This window comes from Rattus norvegicus, chromosome 14, assembly GCF_036323735.1.
Source record: "Rattus norvegicus strain BN/NHsdMcwi chromosome 14, GRCr8, whole genome shotgun sequence".
NCBI lineage: Eukaryota > Metazoa > Chordata > Mammalia > Rodentia > Muridae > Rattus > Rattus norvegicus.
In genome coordinates, this window is record NC_086032.1 from 5,034,092 (window position 1) to 5,062,087 (window position 27,996).

The 27,996-nt window shown below is 43.3% G+C and overlaps 1 protein-coding gene across 1 annotated transcript; it reads left to right on the top strand.

The window, feature by feature from the left end:
* Positions 1-907: 907 nt before the first annotated feature.
* On the top strand, positions 908-27,932 carry Gbp6 (guanylate binding protein family member 6). The gene is made up of 11 exons (XM_006250609.5): positions 908-1,200; positions 10,447-10,656; positions 12,111-12,238; positions 19,561-19,670; positions 19,856-20,052; positions 22,365-22,610; positions 23,397-23,677; positions 24,333-24,539; positions 25,441-25,543; positions 25,879-26,072; positions 26,952-27,932. Exons 2-11 carry the CDS (start codon positions 10,488-10,490, stop codon positions 26,976-26,978), a joined length of 1,662 nt encoding a protein of 553 aa, XP_006250671.3. The 5' UTR covers positions 908-1,200; positions 10,447-10,487; the 3' UTR covers positions 26,979-27,932.
* The last annotated feature ends 64 nt before the right edge of the window (positions 27,933-27,996 follow it).

The following is a 27,996-nucleotide window of genomic DNA, read 5'->3' on the forward strand; positions in this document are numbered from 1 at the left end:
GTGCTCCCCTTTAATCCTTCCTGTCAAAACACAAAACACCGCACACACCCCACCCCCACTTTGTGTTTTATCCTTTATAAATGTCATTTAATCTCCAGTCGGGGACAAAGTTCAGATCCCAAACTCGTGGCCTCCTTACGTGCTCACTCAGAAAATAAAGCCATCATCTTTAAGCTTCTGTATCTGAAGTGAGTTTTCTTAGCTTCTGCCCTGAAAACAACTCCCCCTTATTATCCTCTAATTGCTTCTTTATAAAAATAAGAAAAAGAAGCCAGGGGTATGTTTTGTGGAGGCCTGGTATGGTGGGGTGGAAAGGGATGCCCCTTAGGGCCCATGCTAAGGCATACCCTGAGGTACCAGCCACAGGATTATATAGTATAGAGTAGAGTTTATTTAGGACATGGGGAGGGGAGTTGAGGGGGTAGTAGAGACAGAGGAGTGGGGAGAGAGAGAGAGAGAGAGAGAGAGAGAGAGAGAGAGAGAGAGAAGGAAGAGGAGGAGGAGGACAAGGAGGAGGAGAGGCCAGCCATGAACAAGAGGAGAGCGTGGGGGGAGGGGGGTGTAGGGGAATGGGGAGAGAAGGGACAGAGAAGAAAGAGGGTAAGATCTGAGCAAGAGAGTGAGGAGGGGGCAAGCAGCCCCTCTTATAGTGCATCAGGCATACCCAGCTGGTGCTGTGGGACGGAGCCCAGAAGTAATGCTAGCATTGACAGTTGCTGTTTCAGAAAGCACAGCATAGAAGCTATTTGCTTGGGGAATTTCCCCAGAGAGAAGCACACTTGCATTGCATAGTCCCGGATTGTGTAATTTCCACTGCTGGATGCCTGGGTTTACTGTGCTTTTTCTGTGCCAGGAAGCTGGAGAGGGGTTCCAAGGAAAGAGAATGTAAAGGTTTTCCAGGAGGAAGCTTGTGGCCCCTTGGCTGCAACAGAGTATCTCACTGGCTTTTCTCACAGCCAGCATCCTCTCACCTCCCCCTCCAGCCTTGGCTAAATTAGCAAGGCCTTGGTTTACTTTACTTTCAGTTTCTTTTTTGCTGCAGCATGTGATTTTTTTTCAATGTGTGTGGGGTGGTGGTTGTGGTGATGGGTGGTGGTCAGCTCACATAAAAGAGGAGCAAAGAGAGTGAGGGAGGAGAGCAGAAGTGAGCCAGAGGCAGCAGCAGAGGAGAGCTGCACTTGAACCTGTCTGTGGGACCAGGTATATTTACCAATCCTTTCTTTAAGAAGCAACTTGGTCTGGATCTCAACTTGATTTCCAATTCAAAGTGGCAACCTGGGGAAGGGGAAGGGGGAAAGAGGAGGGGGAGGGGGAGAGAGAGGGGAAGGGGGGGCAGGGAGGCAGGGGGGCAGGGAGGCAGGGAGGCAGGTTATGTGCTCTCTGGTCTGCAGGGGTCTGTTGCTGGCTTTAGGTCTAGGAAAGTCAGTTTCTTTGTACAGATACAAAGTGGCAGCCTGACACTCCTGGCTGCCCTGCTCTGTTGGACGCTGTGGGAAGAGCGGTGCTCCAGCCAGGCTGGGATCACAGCAACAGCTCCTTGCCTTGGTTCACAGTAGTCAGAAGAATGTCTTTCTGTGGAGGAACCATGTGAGGAAAATTCAGCACAGGAGCATGGCAAATATCTGTTTGGAAATAAACTTAGTTTCTCTCTCACTGACTTTTTATTAAGCATAAGTAGACAGTTAAGTTCGCTGTTGATGTTTAGGCCGTATGCGAGACATAGAGACCACGCAGGGCTCTGTGCATTTTGTTTGGGCTGCTTGTCTTATCTCATTCACGGGACTAAATGCAGAGAACATGTTTTCTGGAATCCAGTGACGTCACCTGTATCTAACTTCTCTGGATTCTGCACATTCTCCTTCCATGGCATGATCTCCTCCTGCTCATCTGGGACTGAGGGAAGGGGGGGGGGGCAGGGCTACATGTTGTCTGCTCTGCAGGGGTCTGTGGCTGGCCTTAAGTCTATGAAGGTCTATGAAGTCGTGGGCAGTAGAATTTTACTTCTTTCTCTGGCTGACTAATATTCTATTGCGTGTGCTATCAGACTGAGTGAATGTGTACTTCTGTTGGTGGGGGGCTGGGCTGCTTCCACATTGTGGGTGTTGTTGAAAGAACCCCAAATCTGGGGAGACTCTCGCTCCAGTATCGGGGGATTTGGTGTGCCCCAGGAAACACCCGAGAAGCCGATCTTGATGTAACAGCAAGAGGCAGTTTTATTGGCGAGATCTCGGGCCGACACGTATCTCACAGAGGAGATAGAGGAGTCGACCCCGAGTCTCTATAAAGGCGGGAGTTTATATAGGGAAAGCCAGGGGATTTCGCGAGGTTACACACAATTGGCAGATTCAAATGGTGCACAGTTACTTTTGGCGCAGAATTACATCAGCAAGGAGTACATGTAAACTAGTATCTCAGCAATGTGGGTAGGGTAACTTATCTTACTTAGCAGGGGGATGACTCATCTTTAGGGAGTGAAGAAAAGGGGGAGGGGGTATCTCCAGAGGGCCAGTGTCCTTGGGAGCTGATAGTGAGGTCCGTGAGCCCTATCTCAAATTCTCTCAGGCATGTCCGGACTTTGTTTGAGACTGACTTTTTGAAATTTAACTCTTCATTGTGAGCACAGCTGCCATGATCATTACTGCTCAAAGGTCCATCCAAGTCCTTGTTTGCAAGTTTGTGTGTTGCATGTGGTCCGAGAAGACCTGCTAGATCAAGCATAACCATTCATTTTTATCAGAAGCCAAGACTGTTTCCCACCAGGTAATACTCTGTGTTCTTAGCTGCACAGTTGCAGACACCTGAGATGTTTAAACCCTGGGTTCCATTTATTTGTTTTGGCTTTGTGCAGTTGCTGCCCTGGTGGGTGTGAAGTAACACCTTGTGGTTTGATTGGCACTTCCTCTTTGTCAAAGCCACATTATAACACCCACTGGGCCTGAAGAATTATTGAGCAACAAAACCAAGAAGTTTTTAAAATAACATCATCAGTGCTTAAACGTAAGCAAAACTAAGTAAGCAATTTCAAATAAAAATGTATGTTAGTCCAAAGCAAGCCTCAGCCTCAGTGAGCTGTAAGAGGTCAAACCACACATGGTCACATGACTGTGGATTTTACACCAGGTCCCCGAGCCTGGCAAAACAGAAATCGTGTAATGAAAATTCCTTCATTTTACTTCTGTGTTTCCCTAATAAAGTCTGACTAACATTTCATCCTGGGAACATGGACGCTTCACCTTTCACTCTGGTATTTCCCAACTTATACATTGTATCATTTTGTTTTATCTTTATTAACTTGAGTATTTCTTTTTACATTTTGATTGTTATTCCCCTTACCTGTTTCCAGATCAACATCCCCCTAACCCTTCCCCTTCCCTTTCTATATGGGCTTCCCCTCCCCATCCTTCCCCCCTTACCACCTTCCCCCCAACATTCACTGGGGGTTCAGTCTTGGCAGGACCAAGGGCTTCCCCTTCCACTGGTGCTCTTACTAGACTATTCATTGCTACCTATGAGGTTGGAGCCCATGGTCAGTCCACGTATAGTCTTTGGGTAGTGGCTTAGTCCCTGGAAGCTTTGGTTGGTTGGCATTGTTGTTCATATGGGGTTTCGAGCCCCTTCAAGTTCTTCCAGTCCTTTCTCTGATTCCTTCAACCAGGGTCCCGTTCTCAGTTCAGTGGTTTGCTGCTGGCATTCGCCTATGTATTTGCTGTATTCTGGGTGTGTCTCTCAGGAGAGATCTATATCTGGTTCCTGTCAGCCTGCACTTCTTTGCTTCATCCATCTGATCTAGTTTGGTGGCTGTATATGTATGGGCCACATGTGGGGCAGGCTCTGAATGGGTGTTCCTTCTGCCTCTGTTCTAATCTTTGCCTCCCTATTCCCTGCCAAGGGTATTCTTGTTCCCCTTTTAAAGGAGTGGAGCATTCGCATTTTGGTCATCCTTTTTGAGTTTCATGTGTTCTGTGCATCTAGGGTAATCAAGTATTTGGGCTAATAGCCACTTATCAATGACTGCATATCATGTGTGTTTTTCTGTGATTGGGTTATCTCACTCAGTTTTATTGGCGAGTTCCATCCATTTGCCTACGAATTTCATAAAGTCATTGTTTTTGATAGCGGAGTAATATTCCATTGTGTAGATGTACCACATTTTCTGTATCCATTCTTCTGTTGAAGGGCATCTGGGTTCTCTCCAGCTTCTGACTATTATAAATAAGGCTGCGATGAACATAGTGGAGTACGTGTCTTTGTTATATGTTGGGGCATCATTTTGGTATAAGCCCAAGAGAGGTATAACTGGGTCCTCAGGTAGTTCAATGTCCAATTTTCTGAGGAACCTCCAGACTGATTTCCAGAATGGTTGTACCAGTCTGCAATCCCACCAACAATAGAGGAGTGTTCTTCTTTCTCCACATTCCCACCAGCATCTGCTGTCACCTGAGATTTTTATCTTAGCCATCCTGACTGGTGTGAGGTGAAATCTCAGGGTTGTTTTGATTTGCATTTCCCTTATGACTAAAGATATTGAACATTTCTTTAGGTGTTTCTCAGCCATTCAGCAGTCCTCAGCTGTGAATTCTTTGTTTAGCTCTGAACCCCATTTTTTAATAGGGTTATTTGTCTCCCTGCAGTCTACTTCTTGAGTTCTTTGTATATTTTGGATATAAGTCCTCTATCTGTTGTAGGATTGGTAAAGACCTTTTCCCAATCTGTTGGTTGCCTTTTTGTCCTAACAACAGTGTCCTTTGCCTTACAGAAGCTTTGCAGTTTTATGAGATCCCATTTGTCGATTCTTGATCTTAGAGCATAAGCCATTGGTGTTTTGTTCAGGAAATTTTCTCCAGTGCCCATGTGTTTGAGATGCTTCCCCACTTTTTCTTCTATTAGTTTGAGTGTATCTGGTTTGATGTGGAGATCCTTGATCCACTTGGACTTAAGCTTTGTACAGGATGATAAGCATGGATCGATCTGCATTTTTCTACATGCTGACCTCCAGTTGAACCAGCACCATTTGCTGAAAATGCTATCTTTTTTTTCCATTGGATATTTTTGGCTTCTTTGTCAAAAATCAAGTGACCATAGGTGTGTGGGTTCATTTCTGGGTCCTCAATTCTATTCCACTGGTATGTGTCTGTCTCTGTACCAATACCATGCCGTTTTTATCACTATTGCTCTGTAATACTCCTTGAGTTCAGGGATAGTGATTCCTCCAGAAGTCCTTTTATTGTTGAGTATAGTTTTAGCTATCCTGGTTTTTTTGTTATTCCAGATGAATTTGCAAATTGTTCTGTCTAAGTCTCTGAAGAATTGGATTGGTATTTCGATGGGCATTGCATTGAATCTGTAGATTGCTTTTGGTAAAATGGCCATTTTTACTATGTTAATCCTGCCAATCCATGAGAATGGGAGATCTTTCCGTCTTCTTCAATTTCTTTCTTCAGAGGCTTGAAGTTCTTATCATACAGATCTTTTACTTGCTTGGTTAAAGTCACACTGAGGTATTTTATATTATTTGGGTCTATTACGAAGGGTGTCGTTTCTCTAATTTCTTTCTCGGCTTGTTTCTCTTTTGTGTAGAGGAAGGCTACTGATTTATTTGAGTTAATTTTATACCCAGCCACTTTGCTGAAGGTATTTATCAGAGTAGTTCTCTGGTGGAACTTTTGGGATCACTTAAATACACTATCATATCATCTGCAAATAGTGGTATTTTGACTTCTTCTTTTCCAATCTGTATCCTTTGATCTCCTTTTGTTGTCTGATTGCTCTGACTAGAACTCAAGAACTATATTGAATAAGCAGGGAGAGAGTGGGCAGCCTTGTCTAGTCCCTGATGTTAGTGGGATTGCTTCAAGTTTCTCTCCATTTAGTTTAATGTTAGCTACTGGTCTGCTGTATATGGTTTTAACTATGTTTAGGTATAGGCTTTGAATTCCTAGTCTTCCCAGGACTTTTATCATGAAGGGGTGTTGAATTTTGTCAAATGCTTTCTCAGCATCTAATGAAATGATCATGTGATTTTGTTCTTTCAGTTTGTTTATATAATGGATTACGTTGATGGTTTTCTGTATTTTAAACCATTCCTGCATGTTTGGGATGAAGCCTACTTGATCATGGTGGATGATTGTTTTGATGTGCTCTATGATTCGGTTTGCCAGAATTTTATTGAGTATTTTTGCGTTGATATTCATAAGGTAAATTGGGCCGAAGTTCTCTTTCTTTGTTGGGTCTTTGTGTGATTTAGGTATAAGAGTAATTGTGGCTTCATAGAAGGAATTAGGTAGCACTCCATCTGTTTCAATTTTGTGGAATAGTTTGGATAGTATTGGTATGAGGTCTTCTATGAAGGTCTGATAGAATTCTGCACTGAACCCATCTGGACCTCGGCTCTTTTTGGGAGGGAGACCTTTAATGACTGCTTCTATTTCGTTAGGAGTTATGGGGTTGTTTAAATGGTTTATCTGTTCCTGATTTAACTTCGGTACCTGGTATCTGTCTAGGAAATTGTCCATTTCCTGCAGATTTTCAAGTTTTGTTGAATATAGGCTTTTGTAGTAGGACCTGATGATTTTTTGAATTTCCTCCGATTCTATAGTTATGTCTCCCTTTTCATTTCTGATTTTGTTAATTTGTACACACTCTCTGTGTCCTCTCATTAGTCTGGCTAAGGGTTTATCTATCTTGTCGATTTTCTCAAAGGACCAACTTTTGGTTCTGTTGATTCTTTGTATGGTCCTTTTTGTTTCTACTTGGTTGATTTCAGCTCTGAGTTTGATTATTTCCTGCCTCTACTCCTCCTGGATTTATTTGCTTCTTTTTGTTCTAGAGCTTTTAGGTGTGCTGTCAAGCTGCAGATATATGCTCTCTCCTGTTTCTTTCTGAAGGCAGTCAGAGCTATGAGGTTTCCTCTTAGCACAGCTTTCATTGTGTTCCATAAGTTTGGGTATGTTGTACCTTCTTTTTCATTAAATTCTAAGAAGTCTTTAATTTCTTTCTTTATTTCTTCCTTGACCAGGTTATCATTGAGGAGAGCATTGTTCAACTTCCATGTATATGTGGGTGTTCTTCCCTTATTGTTATTGAGGACCAGCTTTATCCCGTGGTGGTCTGATAGGATGCATGGGATTATTTCTATCTTTCTGTGTCTGTTGAGGCCTATTTTATGACCAATTATATGGTCAGTTTTGGAGAAAGTACCATGAGGAGGTGAGAAGAAGGTATATCCTTTTGTTTTAGGACAGAATGTTCTATAAATATCTTTTAAGTCCATTTGGTTCATCATTTCTCTTAGTCTGTCTATGTCTCTGTTTAATTTCTGTATCCATGATCTGCCCATTGATGAAAGTGGGGTGTTGAAGTCTTCTATTATTATTGTGTGAGATGCTATGTGTGTTTTGAGCTTTAGTAATGTAACTTTTATGTATGTAGGTGCCCTTGTATTTGGAGCATAGATATTTAGGATTGAGAGTTCATCTTGGTGGATTTTTTCCTTTGATGAATATGAAGTGTCCTTCCTTATCTTTTTTGATGACTTTTAGTTGAAAATTGATTTTATTCGATATTAGAATGGCTTGCTTCTTCAGACCATTTGCTTGGAGAGTTGTTTTCCAGCCTTTCCCTCTGAGGTAGCGTCTGTCTTTGTCTCTGAGGTGTGTTTCCTGTAGGCACCAGAATGCAGTCTTCATTGCATATCCAGTTTGTTAATCTATGTCTTATTATTGGAGAATTGAGACCATTGATGTTGAAGAATATTAAGGAATAGTAATTATTGCTTCCTGTTATATTCATATTTGGATGTGAGGTTATGTTTGTGTGCTTTTCTTCTCTTTGTTTTGTTGCCAAGACGATTAGTTTCTTGCTTTTCCTGGGGTGTAGCTTGCCTCCTTTTGTTGGGCTTTACCACTTATTATCCTTTGTAGGGCTGGATTTGTAGAAAGATATTGTGTAAATTTGGTTTTGTCATGGAATATCTTGGTTTCTCCATCTATGTTAATTGAGAGTTTTGCAGGATACAGTAACCTGGGTTGGCATTTGTGTTCTCTTAGGGTCTGTATGACATCTGTCCAGGATCTTCTGTTTCATAGTCTCTGGTGAGAAGTCTGGTGTGATCCTGATAGGTCTGCCTTTATTTGTTACTTGACCTTTTTCCCTTACTGCTTTTAATATTCTTTCTTTATTTTGTGCATTTGGTGTTTTGACTACCATGTGATGGGAGGAGTTTCTTTTCTGGTCCAATCTATTTGGAGTTCTGTAGGCTTCTTGTATGTTTATGGGCATCTCTTTCTTTAGGTTAGGGATGTTTTCTTCTATTATTTTGTTGAAGATATTTACTGGTCCTTTGAGCTGGGAGTCTTCACTCTCTTCTATACCTATTATCCTTAGGTTTGATCTTCTCATTGAGTCCTGGATTTCCTGTATGTTTTGGATCAGTAGCTTTTTCCATTTTACATTATCTTTGACCACTGTGTCGATGATTTCCATGGAATCTTCTGCTCCTGAGATTCTCTCTTCTATCTCTTGTATTCTGTTTGTGATGTTTGTATCTTTCTTTATCCAGGATTGTTTCCCTGTGTCCTTCCTTTATTGCTTCTATTTCCATTTTTAATTCCTCCATCTGTTTGATTGTGTTTTCCCGGAATTCTTTCAGGGATTTTTGTGATTCCTCTCTATAGGCTTCTACTTGTTTATGTTTTTTTGCGTTTCTCCAAGGGAGTTCTTCATGTCTTTCTTGAAGTCCTCCATCATCATGATCAAATGTGATTTTAAATCTAGATCTTGCTTTTCTGGTGTAATTGGATATTCAGTGTTTGCTTTGGTGGGAGAATTGTGCTCTGTTGATGCCATGTAGTCTTGGTTTCTGTTGCTTGGGTTCCTGTGCTTGCCTCTCACCATTAGGTGTTACCTTGTACTGCTATTTCTGACAGTGGCTAGATCATCCTATAGGCCTGTGTGTCAGGAGGGTTGTAGACCTGTTTTCCTGTTTTCTTTCAGCCAGTTATGGGAACAGAATGTTCTGCTTTTGGGCGTGTAGTCTTTCCTGTCAACTGGTCTTCAGCTCTTCCTGTGGGCCTGTGTCCTGAGTCCACCAGGCAGGTTACTTGGAGCAGAGAAGTTGGTCTTATCTAAGGTCCTGTGGTTTAAGTTGCTCGTGGGTGGCTGCTTTTGAGCTCTCGGTGAGGGCAGCAACCAGGAGGGCCTGCGCTGCCTTTTCCCGGGGTCCCTCTTAGGCGTTTTCCTCTGCAGTCAGAAATGTGGGCAGAGTGTAGTCTCTTCTGGCTTCCCAGGCGTGTCTGCCTCTCTGAAGGTTTAGCTCTTCCTCTCACGGATTTGGGTGCAGAGTACTGTTGACCGGTTCCCTTCAGGTTTGGGTGGTGTCTCACATTGTATCTTTTTCAAATATTTTTTTTCTACACTTTAGAGTTTTCTTCTACAAGGTGATTAGCAATATAGAATATTATCTTGTGTGATTATGGACGTTTGTCAACCTTCTTTGCAGAAATATCTAACCCAGTGCTTTTCTCATTTTAAAACTGAGTTGTCTGTGATCAATCATACAGCTACGTTGTTTAAGATGGTAACCTTTTATCACATGTGTGATTCACAAGCGGTCTTCACCGGTTCTTGGGTTGCTGTTCTACTCTCTTTATAGAATCATTTGGTGCACAAAAGTTCTCAATTTTACAAAGTGGATCTTTTTTTCTACTTGTTTGCTCATGTCGAGATTTGTTTTCATATTCAAGATATAATCCCTGCTTGAAATCCAAGTTAGGTAAAACTGAGACCAGGTTAGCCCCAGGTTAGGCTGTTGCAATTAAGCTCTTAATTGCTTCCTGCAGACAGAACGTGTGTCGGGTGGGGTGGAGATAGGAAGTCAAAAGTGAAACAAATACACATGTAATTCCCACCCTTTATTCAGCTGCACATCTCAGTGTTTGTGTAACTCATGGGTGTCTTTCAAATACTTATTTTTAGCCATTTTAAATCTATTCATGGAGAGACCGAGGGCTTAGAGCGCACTAGTCTGCCATTTTGCTGTGTTGTTATTGTTTTTGGAAACTTGCTTTTCTCATTTGCAGCATGGGTGCAGTAATCCGTAACTTGGAAGGACTTCCAAGTCTTTCGAGGTCACACACTAAAGGTGTTCATACAGGACTTAGTACACAACATAAAGTGACCCTGATGAAGGCCACTATAGTTTGGATTTTATTACATTGAATTAAAACTTTATGGATGAGAGCAGCCCACGTATTATCAAAGCTTCTTTAGAACTCAGAAGAATAATGGAGAAAGAAGAAGGCGCTCCGTACAGGGAGACTCGAGGTTGCTCACTGCCCTGTGAGGCTACACGCTGCCAACAGGAAACCTACAAAGGTCACCGGTCCTAGCCGCTGAGCCATTGGGTGGCTGTGAGCAGAGTATGACTTTACACTCTTTCTCCTATCCTAGATTCGTCTAGAGGTTAGCAGGTTGCTGTGACCCAACCACAAATGGCTCCCATTTGTCTGGTGGAAAACCACAATGAACGGCTGTCAGTGAACCAGAAAGCCATAGAGATTCTGGACAAGATTTCTCAGCCAGTGGTAGTCGTGGCTATTGTTGGATTGTATCGTACAGGGAAGTCCTATTTGATGAACTGTCTGGCAGGACAGAATCACGGTGAGTGGCATGCTGGGTACCAGCCAAAGGTTTGACTGTCTCTGTCATATTTCCTTAATTCTTACTCCCAATTATAATGGAGGGCAGCGAAACTCCTGTCAGCAAAGCCACCCTCTCATGATAATTTGCAACCCTTAATTACTGCTCCACAATCATCTTCCCTGAGCTCTTCCCTTCTGTGCTGTTAAAGGATGTCTCTCCTACCAGTGCTCATCTGGGCCCTTTTCTGACACCCTAAACAGTGGGATCCTGCACCTCAGTCTCCTGTCTCATACAGTGAGCCTGGTGCCTGAGAAGATCTGATGCTCTTTGATTTGCCTTCGGTGGGTGCCAGGCGTGCGTATGGTGCACCTACACACATGCAGGCAAAATTCTCATACTCATAAGAAGAAACAAGTAACTCTTAAAAATTGTTTATTTAGAAATAAATAGGTCTTGAAAAAAACTTTAATTTCTTTCTATTTTTTTTTCTATTTTTCGGAGCTGAGGACCGAACCCAGGGCCTTGCGCTTTCTAGGCAAGCGCATTACCACTGAGCTAAATCCAGAACCCCTTGAAAAAAACTTTAAAGAGTACTTTATATCCTTTTACAGCTGCACACTTCTGTCTTTAATCATTCTGAATGCAAAAACTATCATAATTATTTCCTTTTTTTTTTTTTTTATTTTTCTCATGTGTTTCTGCCTTGGAGTCCACGCCATTTTCCCACCATTTGTAAAAGTACTTTTAGTTTGTATTTATTTATGTATTTATTTATGTATTTATGTATTTATTTATTTATCTATTTTTGAGTCTGTCATGTTGGTTGGCCTGGTTCTAGCTATGATGTCCTTGTGGCTCTCAAACTACTGGCAATCCTCCTGTGTGTGTCTCCTGCCAATAAGGATTTCAGGCGTGTACAACCATGGCTGCTCCAAACACTCTCCGTGCAGTTGCCCTTGCACTCCCCGTTTTCTGCCTTGTGGGTGCCTGTTTGTTTCCATCTGGAGACCTTGCGTGGCATTGTTCTCGTATTAAGTGTAGCATTAAGCTATAGAGCTTGACATGGATGACCTGTAAATGAAGACATTCTCGAGGGGAGATGGGGCACCGTTTCAATTGCTGAGGTACTCACAATGCTCCATCCATCCACTCTACTGCTTACATCTGCTCGTCGCGGGCCTAGCTCCCTCTTTGTACTTTTTCTGTGGCTGTCACTAAAACACCCGAGAAGAAACCTTGATGAAGAGGCACTTATCTTGACACGGTTTGGAAGATTTCACTAACAATTCTTGGTTCATTGATCTTGGGAAACCCCTTCTGTAGTTACCTGCATCCTCTACTAGGCTTCAACTCCTAAGACCTTCAGATTCCTTCGCAACATTGTTGGCATCAGGGCACTGATATTTTACCACACAAGGCTGCCTGTGCAGGACATTCACAACCTGACCCTTATCCTCCTCTCTTCCCTTCAGGCTTCCCTCTGGGCTCTACAGTGCAGTCGCAGACCAAGGGCATCTGGATGTGGTGCGTGCCACACCCCACCAAGCCAAAGCACACCCTGGTCCTCCTGGACACCGAGGGCCTAGGGGATGTGGAAAAGGTAGGATCAGGCTGTGACTGGCGCTTCTGACCCCTTGATATCTAACTGTATGATCTCTTTGTGAATTCTGACTGAACTGCAGCAGGTGAGACAAACAGTGCTCTATCTAGACTTCTCAGATAAGGTTAGGTGTATTCTAATATGCAAAACATGCTTTTATTTCTTGCCACTTGGGGGAATTATTTGATTCAGTTTGACAGAAGTTTATTCAACCGTTAAAATTCCTGGATTCTAGGCATAGTAGTAAGATTTTAGTGAACAAAGTAAAGGTTCTTCCTTCCAAGAACCTTCATAGTTTTACTGAGAATCTTGAACGACCCCCGGAGTGGGGAGACCCTCACTCAAGCCTCGGGATGATGTGACCCCCAAGAACTCATGAGAGACCGATCTTGATGCAATCAACAAGAGGTTTATTGATAGGGACGACAGAAACCAGTTCACTGGGGTTGAGACTCATATCCCACGCAGGGGTAGAGGAGTTTGACCTCGAATGGTTGGAAGAGGGGGTAATTAAAGGAAAAACCATACCGAATCACAAGGAAGAACCTCCTGTTTCTCATAATTGTTACCAAATCACAAGGATTCTTGTTTCTCGTGATTGTTCTTTAAGATTTTAATCTAACTTTATGGTTAACCAGTTTCTGCTACTATGGTCAGCTGCTATTATAGTCAGCTGCTATTATGGCTAACTAGTTTCTGGAACAAAGTGACTGAACCAGCTGGTGCAATTACTCTTTCTGTGATCAGCTAGTTTCTGGAACAGGCAGTTCCAGGGCCCGCTTTTGGCTTGAACTTTTGTCTAGGGGGCAATTTTAAACTTTTCCCTTTCAAATACCGCCTGTGTGTACTCTGATATAGTCCAGTAACTGGGAAGAATCTACGGAGAAAGTGGCAAGAGCTATCATGGGCCAGCCTCTTAGCTGTCAATATCAAGAAGGAGAGCTGGGGCTAGAACTTCTGAGCTAGCCTATATTGGGTCAAGGGTGCTGGGTCTCCATTCCCAGTGCCTGTCTATTCCTTGAAGTCTGTTCTGAAAGCCTTTGTCATTCAAAGTGCTGGTGTGTGAGGGCTGTTACCCACCAGTACTCATATCTAGGAGAACAAGGACTTCTGTTTTGATAGGTGACCCAGGCAGCACAGTGCCACTTCTACTAGGAGCACTTAGGTGTAAAGACACTTTGCTGAGAAGGTGGGTGGCCTTTGCCCATCTCAGAGGACAAAGAATGGCTTCTGAACTGTCTTCTGAGATATCAAGGGTACATTTTGGAGTTGGGGTTAAGGAGTTATGTTTACATTTCTGCAAGATGTGTTTTTGTTATTTTTGTTATGGGTAGTATGTGTGTCTGTCTGTGGTTTATGCATGTGAGTGCAGGCATCTTTGGGGGTCAGAGGTCAGAGTTAGAGTCACAGAACGTTAGAAGCTGCCTGACATGGATGCTGGGAACCAAATCCCAGTCCTTTGGAAGAGAACCAAGTATTCTTACCCCTGAGACATCTCAACAACCCTTGGATTTACATGTCCTTTAGTGGTAAAACTCATCAGCAGTCAATAGGGAGACAGGGAGGGCATGCTGGAAGTTCTTGAGAAAGATGACTATGTCAGTTCTGTGAAGGTATGTGTTTATGGGATGATGTCCTTATGCAGCAAGGCAGGGCCAGGAGAAGGAAGGACAGGTGGGGAAAAAGCTAGGAGAGGAGGAGGAGGAGAAGCAAAGATCAAGATGGATTCTATGGAGGAGGATGGTTCAGATTTAGGTGAACTAGATCGATTTTATCTTGTCTAGGTGGGCGGTTTATATCTTTATCAATTGGCAGTGAATTTACTGTGTGGATGAATTGTGGACTGAGAATTTAACATGTAAATCTAGTTGCTAAATTACAAGTTTCTAGAAATTTGATTTACTATGCTAAAGGGGACAGTGTGTGAAAGAAATGGCTGAGAGACAATTGGAGCATATGAATCTGGTTCTGTTGCCCATGTGGAGTGAGAACGCACAGGGCCCACAGAATGAGAGGGGTGTGTGTGTGTGTGTCAGGCGTGGTAACTACCGCCTAGGGGTTTGTGCAGAAGAGGACAGCTAAGAGGGAGACAGCCAGGAGAGGGCGTCTGGTGGACCGAGAGGTAGAGCAGATCCAGCTCGAAGAAACTGATAGAACATGATCCTTTTTAATTTTTACCACAACACGTTTGTTCCATGATAACTAAGATGAATTTGTTTTATGTTGGTTTGTTTTTGTTGTTGTTGTTTTCTAGTTTCAATAAGTAAAGTGAGGGATTTAAAAGTATTTCATTGTTGTTGTGTGTGAGATGTTATGTGGGGTGTGTGTGTGTGTGTGTGTGTGTGTGTGTGTGTGTGTGTGTGTTATAATTCCTTCCGTCTTCGTGTGGGTTCCAGAAATTGAAACAAGCTGTTGGGCTTGCCTGCTAATTCATTCTCCACTGCCTCCCCCAACCCCACAGGGTTTCTCTGTGTAGCCCTGGCTGTCCTGGAACTCACTCTGTAGACCAGACTGGCCTTGAACTCACAGAGACTCACTTGCCTCTGCCTCCCAAGCGCCAGTACTAAAGGCGTGCATCACAGCCACTATAGTCACCGCCACTAACACCACCCAGTTTGACTCGCCCTTTTAATCCCTTTGTTTAGATTTAGGCACAGGAGAACTGAGTCTAAACGCTGGAGTTCTCCATTTCAGTGCAGAGGGAGAAGCACTAGTCACACTGTGTGTCTGTATTTGGCTCACACCATTTAGAGCACTGCCAAATGTAAAATACATGCTGTTTCCAACGACAGCCTTTCAGATGCTGCAACATACTCCACATCGACTTTACACACCTAGGCGCAGGGAAGCATTCATATTCGTTCAATAGCTTGACTGTTCTGAAAAATGGTGCAAGAAACACAGACGAGCCAGGCTCCTGGAGATTGCATCCACTGGCTTGTCTACTTTCCTTTTCTGTGACCAAAGATCAGACAAAGAACCATCACCACCACCACCACCACCACCACCAACAACAACACCACCACCACCACCACCACCACCAATAACAACAAAATAACCTACAGGAGAAAGGGCTTGTGTTGTGTTGCAGGGATGTAGCCTAAAACCATCAATCAAAATTTTTTTCTCCTGGCTACTTAATTCCCAGAAATACATCTGAGACTAATTATTTATTAATAAATACTTGGGCCACAAGGTTCCGCTTGTTCTCCATCTAGCTCTTAATTTATTATCCCTTTTATTCTAATCTGTGTTGTTCAGGTACATGGCTGGTTTTACCTTTCCTTGTCTCTATCCCTCTCCTCAGCATCTCTGGACGAGTCTCCCTTTATTCCAACTTGAGTTCAGCTAAGTGGCTGATTTAAGTAAATCTCCCCAAGAAACACTCTCTCTCTCTCTCTCTCTCTCTCTCTCTCTCTCTCTCTCTCTCTCTCTATCTATCTCTCTCTCTTTCTGTGTGCCAGATGCCCTGCCTCCTATTTCCTGCCTCAGCTCATTGGCCACAGGCTTTTTTAATTGATAGGTGATGCTTATAAGAGGTTCTACAATTGCTCAGGAAGGCCAGCAGCAGGAACATGGGGCAGTTGGTCATATCTCTTCTACAACTGTGAAGCAGAGGAACAAAGGACTGTGTTTAGTTCTCCTCCTCCTTTCCCTTCAGCTTGAGACCCAGCCAATGGAATAGCCCCACTCATCTTTAGCATGGGTCTTCTCATGCTACGTCATCTAAACAGCCCCTCATAGAAATGCCAGGAGATTTGATGTGAAATTCCATCAAGTCAGCAATGAGATTAGCTATAAGTTATGCATAGAAATAGGATCTCTGGATCATACAGACTTTTACTTTCATTATTTTAGGAAACGTTCTAATGCACCCCAGTGTGTTTATACCAATTCCTGTTCTGCCCAGAAGCACACAGGGTCTGTTTTTAAACTACCTTCATCAAAACTTGTCATCTATTGTCGTCTTAGTGGCAGCTGCCCTAAGACGGTGATGATGCCTCCAGTTTGACTCCAGTTCCCTGAGGGTCAATGCTCACCATTCTGTTTGTGAACGTATCAACCACTTGTGTGCTTTCATTTTAGAAAGATTGTTCAAGTTCTTCCTCATGTTTATTGGGGGTATTGGATTTGTTTTGCTGTTGGGTTGCATGCTAGCTTTATGTCTTGAATAAACCCTGGAAGATGTGTGGTTTGCAAACATTGCTCTCCCATTCTGTTTTGTAATTTAATTGGTTATTCTGTTTTCCGGCAAGAAGCTTTGAGTTAGGTTCAGACATACTTGTCTAATTTTGATTTTCTCCTACTTTTTGTGTCACACCTAACAATGCCATTAGCCATATTAATGATTAGAAGCCCAATTTTTCTTCTCAGTGTTTCATGCTTTCTGTTAACTTTATTATGGAACTGAAATTTTATAGATTTTTGTCCAGCGTCTTCTGAAATGACGCCCTTCTCCAGACATTGGTAACCAGCCCAGTGCTATTTTTTATTCAACTTTTTAAGATTTGTATGTGAGTTGGATCTCACCAATGTGACATTTGCCTTTGTATGCCTGGTCATTCTATTTTCCTAGATGCGTGTGATACTCATTCACATATTTCCACCACAGGATTCCTTCCTTCCTTTCTTATCTGTCCTTCCTTCCTATTTGTCTGCCTTTCCTTCCTTCCTGTTTGTCTGCCTTTCTTCCCTTTCTTCTTTTCTTTCTTTTTTTCCTTCCTTCTCTCCTTCCTGTTTGCCTTTCCTTCCAGTTTGTCTGTCTGTCTTCCCTTCCTTCCTATTTGTCTGTCTGTCTTCCTTTCCTCCTCTCTTAATTTCTTTCTTTCTTTCTTTCCTTCTTCCTTTCTTTCTTTCTTTCTTTCTTTCTTTCTTTCTTTCTTCATTTTTTCCTTCCTGTCTGTCCTTCCTTCCTATTTGTCTGTCTTTCCTTCCTTCCTATTTCTTTCTCCCCCTTCTCCTCCCTCCTTTCTTTCCTCCTTCCTTCCTTCCTTCCTTCCTTCCTTCCTTCCTTCCTTCTTTCCTTCCTTCCTTCCTTTCTCTGCCTGTGTCATGTATTTTAATCCACATCTGCTCCATGATGAGTCCATGCCTTGGCTGTTGAGTGCTGCAGCTGATCTGTTGGGTGCTGTTCTCATTGCCTTTGCACCTACACACTGCTGTACTTAGTTTCACATCTTGCCTTTTAACTCATCGATTTTTGCTGACTTGGGTATGGTGTGCATAGGATCTAATTTTTCTTTCTGTATGTGGAAGCATACCCTCTTTCCCCAGCACTGTTTGTTGAAGACACTGTCTTCCTGTCCTGTCTGTCCTTGATATCTTTGGCAAAGATCAGTTGACAGTTGATTAATGTCATTCTATTTTCCTAGATGCATGTTAATTAATGGATTTACATTGAGCCCTCTTATTCTGCCCCATTGGTGTATATCCTTGTTACTGTTATTATCATATTTTAAGGATACTCATTAATACATGTTAATTGTACAAACGAATGGGATTTGCCATGATATTCCAAGACAGACAGTGTCCACTGACAGCTCCTTTTGCTCTTCTCATAGTATCTGTTAATAGCACTTTGGAAAAGGTTTTCATATAAACCATACTGTTCTGATGACTGTAGCCGGATAATTTGCTTCAAATCAGGATGTGTGTGGCTGTTCTTGCTAAAGCTTAATTTTGTTAAATATGGTGTGTGTTTGAGGGGGCCAGCTGTGGTTCTATGTCCTCCAATTCCTCCTCCTTAGCGTGTCCAGACCTGCATACTGGGCTGGAAAAGATCAAGGGAAGTCCAGAATGAGTGGAGTTTTGCAGGATCCTGGTCTGGCTGGGGGTGAGGGGGTGGGAAGAGAAGGCCTTCTCCAAGGATCTCAGTGTTACAGCCCCTTCAGGTGAAGGCCTTCTCTGATGATCTTCAGTGAAACACCTCTTAGGCAATTTTAGCCTGTACACATGCCTTTACTAGGGATAGGGGTTAGGCTTGAAACATATACTTTATTCATGGCAAACCGGAGGGTATAAATGGACCTTGGAGAGTGGGAAGGAGTTTCCAGGGCAAATGAAAACCATTGGCTAGGGTTTTAAAGCTCTGTGAGTACACCATTTGCATGGAGAGGCATACCAGGAATCTCTTGGGTTGGGTTCTAATTGGGGGATGGAGGAGGATGCTTGTAGGTCTGCCAAGGACTACTCGGCCTCTCCCAGGTAGAAGGTGTGAGGAGTAGGGATCCCCAGACAAGGTCAGAGAAGGGGAAGCCTTGCTAGTAAAGGGAGACCTCCATTTTGCACCAGGATCCAATGATCTTTCTGGTCATGGTAGACTTCGACCTCAACTAGCAGGCTTTCCCCACAGTTAAAGAGGTTGCTTTGAGATGTGATGTGAATTATAGAATTTTATTTCGAAGAATGCCATTGGCATATCTGTAAGTGCTTTGAAACCATTTGTTAAGGAGCAATCATATTTTTAACATTCAAGTTCCATTAGACTGCGTGTCTAGGTCCCTGCTCAGTGTCTCATTTGAGCCTGTGCAGGTCCTGTGCTTGCTTTCACAGTCTCTGTGAGCTGCTCACTTCTGCTTGCTGGGCCCCAGGTGGACACAAGAGTGGCTCACCGTTCATGTGTCCCTCGGCCATTTGTGTCTCATCGTGTGTACTTCTATCCCAAACTTTACATTTGGGCCATTTATTTTCATTTATTTTCTTGATATTCAGGGTGGTCGTCATTGTTGTTGTTGTCGTCGTCGTCGTCGTCGTCGTCTTCTTCTTCTTCTTCCTCTTCTTCTTCTTCTTCTTCTTCTTCTTCTTCTTCTTCTTCTTCTTCTTCTTCTTCTTCTTTTCTTCTTCTTCCCCTCCTCCTCCTCCTCCTCCTCCTCTTCCTCCTCCTCCTCCTCCCCCCTTCTCCTCCTGCTCCTCTTCCTTTAGTTCTGTATGTATTCTGGATACTAACCATCTATCAGACACATAACTGTTAAAGACATTTTGACAAAGCACTATTTATTAATTATTTTTCTTAGCAATCTGTGTCCTGCTCAGAGTCTTCCTGTGCAAATGAGTTCATACATTCTCCCCCACCCTCACCTATGAAATTCAGGGTGCCCAATCTTACACTGAGGTCCTTGTTTCACTTGAAGTTTTGTTTTGAGAAGGGTGATATATATATTCCACTAAGTTTCTCAGGCTGACCTAAAATACTTTCTTTAACCTGGTATACGGCTTGGGCTCCTCCTGCTTTGCCCCGCCCCCTCCCTGTGTACCTGGAGTAGCAAAGGCACAGGACCAGCCCAAATTCCTTCCTCAGCTTTCTGCCTTCTCATTTCTTGCAGGGTGATCCTAAGAATGACTCCTGGATCTTCGCCCTGGCAGTGCTTCTGAGCAGCACCTTCGTCTACAACAGCCTAAGCACCATCAACCACCAGGCCCTGGAGCAGCTGTAGTATCCTTCCGGGACCTGAGCCACCATGTTTCATTGAGTGCTCTGGAGTGAATATGGGGTCCCTGCCCTGCCCTGTCATTATGTGGCTTTTGTTGGGGGCAGAGCAGAGTGTTTAGAATGATTTATTTTAACTAGAGAATTAGGAGAGGTGTGCATTGAAGTTGTTTTCCTTAGCCAAGCGCCAGCTATGTTACAGAACTCACTAAGCTGATCAGAGCAAGGTCTTCCCCAAATCCTGATGGAATCAAGAATTCCACAGAGTTTGTGAGTTTCTTTCCAGACTTTGTCTGGACTGTTCGAGATTTCATGCTGGAGCTGACGTTAAATGGGAAAAACATCACAAGTGATGAGTACCTAGAGAATGCCCTGAAATTGATCCCAGGTACAGGGAGGCTGGGGAGGGAGGACTGGGGAGGGCGAGCTGGGGAGGGCTGTCATCTGCTGTGTGGCTCCCATCCTCTGTGGAGTCCTTCGTATTCCCAATAGGATGGAAGTCTGCAGAACTGCTGATAGGTCATTGGCTGATAATGTCTGGGATGTGGTGTTTGATTTCATCTGGGAGGAAAAAAACCTAGAGCACAGCAAAGCTATTCAAGGTGGTGTTCTCTCCAGTTTGTATGCAACATCTAGAGCCAATGCATCCAAACTTCCCAAGTCCACATGTTTGTATTGTGTTTTTGTGTCTGCCTTCCTTTAAGAAACCATTGCCTTCCTTAACTCTTATTCATGACTTTATAGTATGTAGCTCATCTAAAATATATTTCATGGAGTTACACATCTTTCTCCTTATGGAGGAACATAGGTTTATAATGTTGGCTTGATTATGTTGTCTGCAAAAACATTTGTGACCTATGTGTCTTCTCAGGTTATGCCTTCTCTATAGTCGTCATAGTTTTCCCCCTGAGTCTATTTGTCACATATGTTTATTCATGTGACAGGGTCAGGATCAGTTGCATTAATGCTCAGGAAATCATTTGTATGGATATTGAGAGTCCGAGTGTGAAGCTGATGGAGCTTTGTGAGTCACACCAGTTCTGGAATGTGCCTCTCATTTTCTGTCTTTGCTTTCTCTAAACATTGGACATGAAGTTGGTAGAGTGCAACCTGGGAAACCAGTGCAGACTTTCACCTCGGAGCATTCTGGAGGCCTCCCGTCCTCTCCTCTCCTCTCCTCTCCTCTCCTCTACTCTCCTCTCCTCTCCTCTCCTCTCCTCTCCTCCCCTCTCCTCCCCTCCCTTCCCCCTCCCCTCCCCCCACCTTCTTTCTGACTTTTTGGAAGACAAGATCTCACAGTGTAGACTTTGCTAGCTTGGAATACCCTATGGAGACCATGGTAGCCTCAAACTCATGGAGATCCTTTTATAACTTTTTTTTCTCTTTTTCGGAGCTGGGGACCGAACCCAGGGCCTTGCGCTTGCTATGCAAGCGCTCTACCGCTGAGCTAAATCCCCAACCCCTACAATTTTTAATGAAACAGTTACCAGCACTGTGTATGGTTTTCAGAAAACACTTCCGTGTTGAACTTGAGCTTTGGAACTGGGCACTATGGAACACATGTAGGTACTAAGACAATGGTTACTCAGTGTAACAGACGATACGGCTATCACCTCACATTGCTAACTTTCTTGAACAGCTAAAATTGATTCAGGAAAAATCCCCAAGATATTGGCCTGGGATGTGACTCAGTACATAAATCAGTCAGCCAAGTATGATGACTGGAGGTGGGATTTCTAGGATTACCTCAATGCTGGTTATGATAGTCTCTCTTCAATCCAGTGTACAGTCTGAGGACACAAGAAAGCTCTGGAGCATGCTGGGTAGCCAGACTAGCTGTAGAGGAATGTTCCACTTCACCTGAGAGATCCTTCACTAATAAAGTGGATAGTGAAGAGGTCTCTTTTCACCATGTACCCACACACAAGCAAACATGGATACATACACAACACACACATACATACACAGCACATACATAGCATGCACCCACACACAAGCACATGCATACATACACAATACATCCATGCATAGCACACACATAAATAACATGCACCCACATACAAGCAAACATGCATATGTACACAACACACACACAGCACATACATACAGAACTTCATGACGTTCTGTCTTAATGTTCCTTATTCATTAGCTCTCTAGACTTGAGTATCCTGTGTGTGTCCATAGCCCTTCCTTCCCTCCTCACTTTTACTTTCTAGGAGTGTATATTTGACTTTTGCAAAAATGAGTTGTTTAGCCTCAAAGTAGTTTCCTTCAGTAACCATGGCATTGATCTTAGATTTGCCAATGTTGCTATTTCTAATACTTGATTACCCTTTGTTTGTAGCATTTGGTGGGGGTCCCACAACTCTTTTTCTACAAGGAGTGATTAGGCTAGAAATCACCTTTAGCCTCCTGTTGTTCAGTCAACAGGATTCACAGCTACAGAATGCTTGATGCCATGTTCATTCAGGTCTGTGGATTTCAGCCATATGCTTCTCCACTGAAGTCAAATAACTCCCAAAACAGTTCATCAGACTTCTACCAAGTACAAACTTGGTGCCCTTTTGACATGCAAAGAAGTGTTGCATGGTACGGTGAAGAGTCCTGTAAGTGCTGAACATTTCCCATTGGCCAGGGCCTCCTTCAGCTGTCCTCTGTGCTAAGGAGACTCCTGTTGTTTTGTGTTTCCTCCGACACTAGGCAACAGTCCCAGAATCCAAGCATCCAATTTGCCCAGGGAATGCATCAGACAATTCTTTCCTAACCGGAAGTGTTTTGTCTTTGACCGGCCAACACATGACAAAGAACTCTTACAAAAACTTGAGACCATCTCAGAAGACCAGTTGGATCCTAACTTCCGGGAAGGAACAAAGGCTTTTGTTTCTTACATCTTCACTTATGCCAAGATGAAGACCCTCAGAGAGGGAATTAAGGTCACCGGGAATCGTGAGTTTTTGTTTTTTGTTTTTAAATCACACTTCTCTATAGAGTAGTTTTGTTGAACTTATTAGCATGTACTTTTTTTAAAATTATATATACAATGGTACTATGCATGTGTCCCTACTCTAACTTTTTAAATTTTATAACTGTAGATTAGAAATCCTTCTTTAAAAATGCAGACCACATCATTAGTATCCATGACTGCAACATACCTGCATAAAACTATCAACTGATAGTAAAATCACCAGTGTAAAGGTCCTTAATAAATTATAGAATTAGTGTTTCAACACCTAAAGCTGATGCCTTCTCTTTTCATGGGGGATGTTCTTCATGTTAGTTACATTTTGGAATCACAATGTGAAAGGCAATTTGGAAATTTAAATAGTTCCAATATAAATGCTAGTATTTAAACAAACCTATACTTTTTAGAATTAGCCACAGAAATACTGCGATATGCCTTTCCTTGTTAGTTCAGGCATTTGTTTCCCTTCCAAGTTTTAAATGGAAAATTATACTTTCATAGACAGTTGAATTTATTAGGTGAAGATGGATATTAATTTTTTTTAACATTCTGAACTAGAAAACCAAAGAAATAAATTGACAACAGGAAGAAGATACTGATTGTTTGCTGAAGGAGGTTGTGTGTGTGTGTGTGTGTGTGTGTGTGTGTGTGTGTGTGTGTGTTTATAGTGCATGTGAAGCTATGAAAGTTTTAGAAATATAGTCTTAAGATCTTGAATCCTATTCACTAATAACCATTTATTTATCCCTTAAAACTTCTGTATCAACAAGGACTGGGGACTCTGGTGACAACCTACGTGGATGCCATCAACAGTGGAGCGGTACCTTGTCTGGATGATGCGGTGACAACTCTGGCCCAGCGTGAGAACTCAGTAGCTGTGCAGAAGGCAGTGGACCACTACAGTGAGCAGATGGCCCAGAGACTGAGGCTCCCCACAGACACACTCCAGGAGCTGCTGGATGAGCACACAGCTTGTGAGAAGGAAGCCATCTCTGTCTTCATGGAGCACTCCTTCAAGGATGAGAATCAGCTGTTCCTGAAGAAGCTGGTGGTAATCTGCTTGTCATTAATTGTCATGACTCTACCCCTCCAGACTGTAGTGTTGATGAGCCTTCACTGGCCATAGGTGCATTTATCATTCAAAGATATGTGCTTTAGAGTACCATGATGGGTATAGTTATGAAAGAGTGAATGACCCCTTCCCAACATTTCAGGTGCTTTTAGTCTAGTAATTTCTAATAAATGGAATAGGGAGTGTATAGTGTTCTAAATTCTTTACACAGTTAATGTTTGTAGATTGCGGTCCTGCCCAGGACATCTACAGTGCATCCTTGAACTTGCTATGTTCTTTTGTTCCTAAGACTCTGTTTCTCACCGAAGTGTCGCTACAACCCACCATTTTTCTACTGTTCCTTGTTACATCATTGTGTTCTTAAACATGGAATTCCAGGATGTGACACCCACAAGGAAGGGGAGAGTGTAGGATGCAGCCACACCTCTTACAGAAGGCCTTGAGGACCAGGAACCTCAAGAACATTTAGTGTGGTCTTCCACGGCCTCTTTAGCATCCAGATTCAGGTCCTAGCACTTCACACTCCCTCGCGGTCTCGTTATGTGCTTTCTCTCGGGAAATAGATTGGCTCTTCCATGATGTTTCTTAGAATTTTATCCCTTCTATTCCTTCAACTGTGTCACTTCCCTTGTAGAAATTAATAGGTGAGAAGAAAGGGCTTTTTGTGTTGAAGAATGAAGAAGCATCGGATAAATACTGCCAGGAAGAGCTGGATCGACTTTCGAAGGATTTTATGGAAAATATCTCGACATTTTCTGTTCCTGGGGGACACAGGCTCTACGTGGACATGAGGGAGAAGATTGAACGTGACTACTGGCAGGTGCCCAGGAAAGGGGTGAAGGTGAGGAACAGGGAGCATGGGAATGGGATGAAGGTGAGGAGCAGGGAGCACAGGAATAGGGTGAGGGTGAGGAGCAGGGAGCATGGGAATGGGGTGAATGAAGGTGAGGAGCACGGAGCATGGAAGCTTAGCTCAGAGGGAAGGGCATGCCATAGAGCATAGACACACAGCTTTGCTTAAGAGGAACAAGAAAACACGAGGCTAACCTGGAGCCTTTAGCTTTATGTTGGTGTTGGTGACCAAAACCAGGGCTTTGCAAGGCAAGGCAATTGCTTTACCTTCAAACTCCTTTACCAGAGCCTCGCTTGGTACAAAAGAGCTGCCATTCAGTCCAGATTCTTAGAAATATTCATATCACACATTCTGAGGGATAACTGTAAGTCTCTCAGGATGGTCTGCCTGTGGAGTAGTAAGTGTAATAACACAGCTAAAACATTACTCTGTTAACTGCCAGTGATGCCATTGTAAGTACTGCCTTTAGACCTTCCTTTAGTTATTTAAATGCTCTGAGCAATACTCCCACCCCATACTCGGAGGACAGTCACACATCTATAACAGGAGGCCCTGGCAGGTAAAATGCCTTGCCTGTGAATACATCCAGCGGCTCCCATGCAATCGTGCAGTATTTTACACTGGGAAGCAATCTCTGAAGGCATCCTCTGTTGCAGCATGCACAGCTGCATAGGACTGGCTGCATCAGAGCTGAGGCAGGTGTCTCTAGAGAGGTTACTGGAGGGAGCCACAGCAGGAAGTATCCAGTGCCACTAAGGAGACTGGCACTCTGCAGGCTTCACCATAGCACTTAACAATGAGGCACAGCGGCACAGCGGGGACTCTCTTGAGTCTCTTGGGTACTCTCTCAGGATTTATCAGGGTTCTTTGTCCCCTCTTGCTCCTGCAGGCAAGTGAAGTCTTCCAGAGCTTTCTGCAGTCACAGGTCATCATTGAGAGTTCAATCCTGCAGGCAGATACAGCCCTCACTGCAGGGGAGAAGGCCATTGCAGGTACAGGAACATGTATGTCTCTTGGCTCTTAGGAGAGGTCCGATTCTTACTCTGGCTTCCTGATAGACGCCATAGTAAACCCATGCCAAGGTCAGAAGCTTGCTATCTCTCTGTGGATGCCCACTCCGGAAGCCACAGGCTGTTCCGGCTGTGTTTCAGCCAAATGGGCAGGGTCTCCTCCATTATCCTCAGAAACATGCTCTCCTTGGTGTGGACCAGGGTGGAGTCTGGTTTCCTATGCTCCCTTTCAGATGTGAATTGCTCTCTGGGTTCTGGAATGTTGACATTTTACTGGACCCTTCTCTTTCTTCTCTCCCTGAATCTCCCTGGGACAGAGGAGCGCACCCAGAGGGAGGCAGCCGAGAAGGAGCAGGAGCTGCTAAGACAGAAGCAGAGGGAGCAGCAACAGTTAATGGAGGCTCAAGAGAAAAGTAACAAGGAAAACCTAGAGCAACTGAGAGAGAAGCTGGTCCAGGAGAGAAAGCAGCTCATTGAAGAACATAACATGATGTTGGAGAAGCAACTGAAGGTGGGACTCCTCATCCCCCTGGTGGTTCTTGTACCCCAGGTAGTGGGAGAAGGTTGGCGACCAGGTCATGGAGAAACACCGTGATAACATATTATTGCTAAGGAGTCCCCTTTCTTATGTGTTATTTTCCATGTAGTCTTTGAATTTCGCTCCTTACATAGACTCCGGAGACATCAGGTTTCCTTTTGCTCCTTCATGGTTTTAATGACTACAGTGGTTTGGCTTAGAGATTTGGGATATTTAAAAATGATCTTATGAGGGTTCACTAAACAGATTCCCCAACCAGGCAGTGTAATAATAATGCCAGCAACTGGTCTGGGCTGTCAGATCATCAGGCACCTGACTGTTCCCCACAGTCCCACCCGCCCCACCCCAACCTCCCCAGGATGATGTATGCTGATATTAAAATGAAGGGAACGTCCAGTCTGAAAGGCACAGTGAACTGGCAGCTTCTGCAGGTTCTGTGGCTGTCCCCAGGGTAGGCAGTGTACTTGAAGAAGCACATGTCATTGGATTCCCATTGTCCATCTGCAAGTGAAATGGTAATCAGCTCCTTAATCATCCAATGATCGCCATCATCTCCATGATATAGTTGTCTTTGTAGATTGAGCCCTGTGCAATCAGGCCAGTGGCATTTTTGTGTAAGCACGTCTTCACACCCCTGCTAGCATCGCAGCCATAACAAACATGGTGGGTGAAGATTAGTAAAGTTTCAACCCTGCTTCTTCACAATGTGTAGGTCTAACTCTGCTGCATCTTCGTGGTAAGGGAAAGTTTTTAGGACTACTCTAAGGACGGCTTGCTAAAGTTTTGAAACTCTTAAGTTATACAATGGTGGGACTTGCAATGTTTACTTCTCTGTCATGTTCACTGTTTTAGGATCAAAAGGCTTACCTTGAGGAATAAGCTATCACATCAAGTATATGAAGCAAAACAGTGGTTCCATCGTGGACCATATCTTAAGAGGATTTGCTTCAGTGATTTTTGCTCCCGTTTTACTGGTTGGGGAGGCTATAAGAGGCATTGCTTCATTGTTTAAATAGGATTGACTCTTCTTTTGAAGAAATGATAGACTGATAGACACTTTGTTCTATTTTAAAGCTGCCTGTTTTCCATTCTCACTCAGTGATGTTTAAACGTAAAAAGTGCTGATTGGAGGATATCTGTGCCCCACCCACACGAGATAGAACATAATCAAACATGTCTGCACAGACAATGCTTGCCTTTAGAGAGCACACATTTATTTTTTAAACCATTCCTGTGGAAGCTATGCAATTAGTCATCACATGTGATTACTGTTGGCTAGTTTGACTGGATATAGAATCAGCTAGGAGACAAGGTTTTCCCCACTCCTATGAGGACCATGTAGCCTGATTAGCTTGTGGGGGATTATCTCAGGTTAGTATGGTAGGGAAGCCATCCTAAGTGTGAGCAGCACTGTTCCTGTGGACTGAAGATGCAGTAGAAAGAGGAAAGCAAACTGGCCCTACTACTTGTGGCTTCTTGACTGTGGATGTCATGCAACCAGCCAGCCTTGACTTCTCTCAGAATGCATTCTCCAGTCTTGACAGAATGTATCATCGTGATACCTGGACCACAACAAACCCTTTATGAAGTTGCTTTTGTGAGGGTATTTTAATCACAGCAAGAGGAAAAGCCATTGATATCCTAACAGTGATAAGCCTGGAAACTAAGTACTTAAACATTGCTGAGTCAGATTGCTAACGGATTTCAATATGACTTGATCCTGGGGTACTATATAGTCAAGAAACAATGTCAGTCAAGCAATCTGTATAATGATCTAAACTGAGCTTTAAAAGTAAGGATGTCTTTAAAAAATAAAGTCAAAATACCATACAACCATGTGATTATTATTACAAATGCTACTATCCCGTGCTAACATATTGAACACAAATGAAGTGCC

Coding starts and splice junctions, on each gene's coding strand:
- Gbp6 (XM_006250609.5), top strand. CDS start 10,488: ATGGCTCCCATTTGTCTGGTGGAAAACCACAATGAACGGCTGTCAGTG. Junction 20,053..22,364: donor TGCCCTGAAATTGATCCCAG/GTACAGGGAGGC, acceptor CTCCGACACTAG/GCAACAGTCCCAGAATCCAA. Junction 22,611..23,396: donor AATTAAGGTCACCGGGAATC/GTGAGTTTTTGT, acceptor TGTATCAACAAG/GACTGGGGACTCTGGTGACA.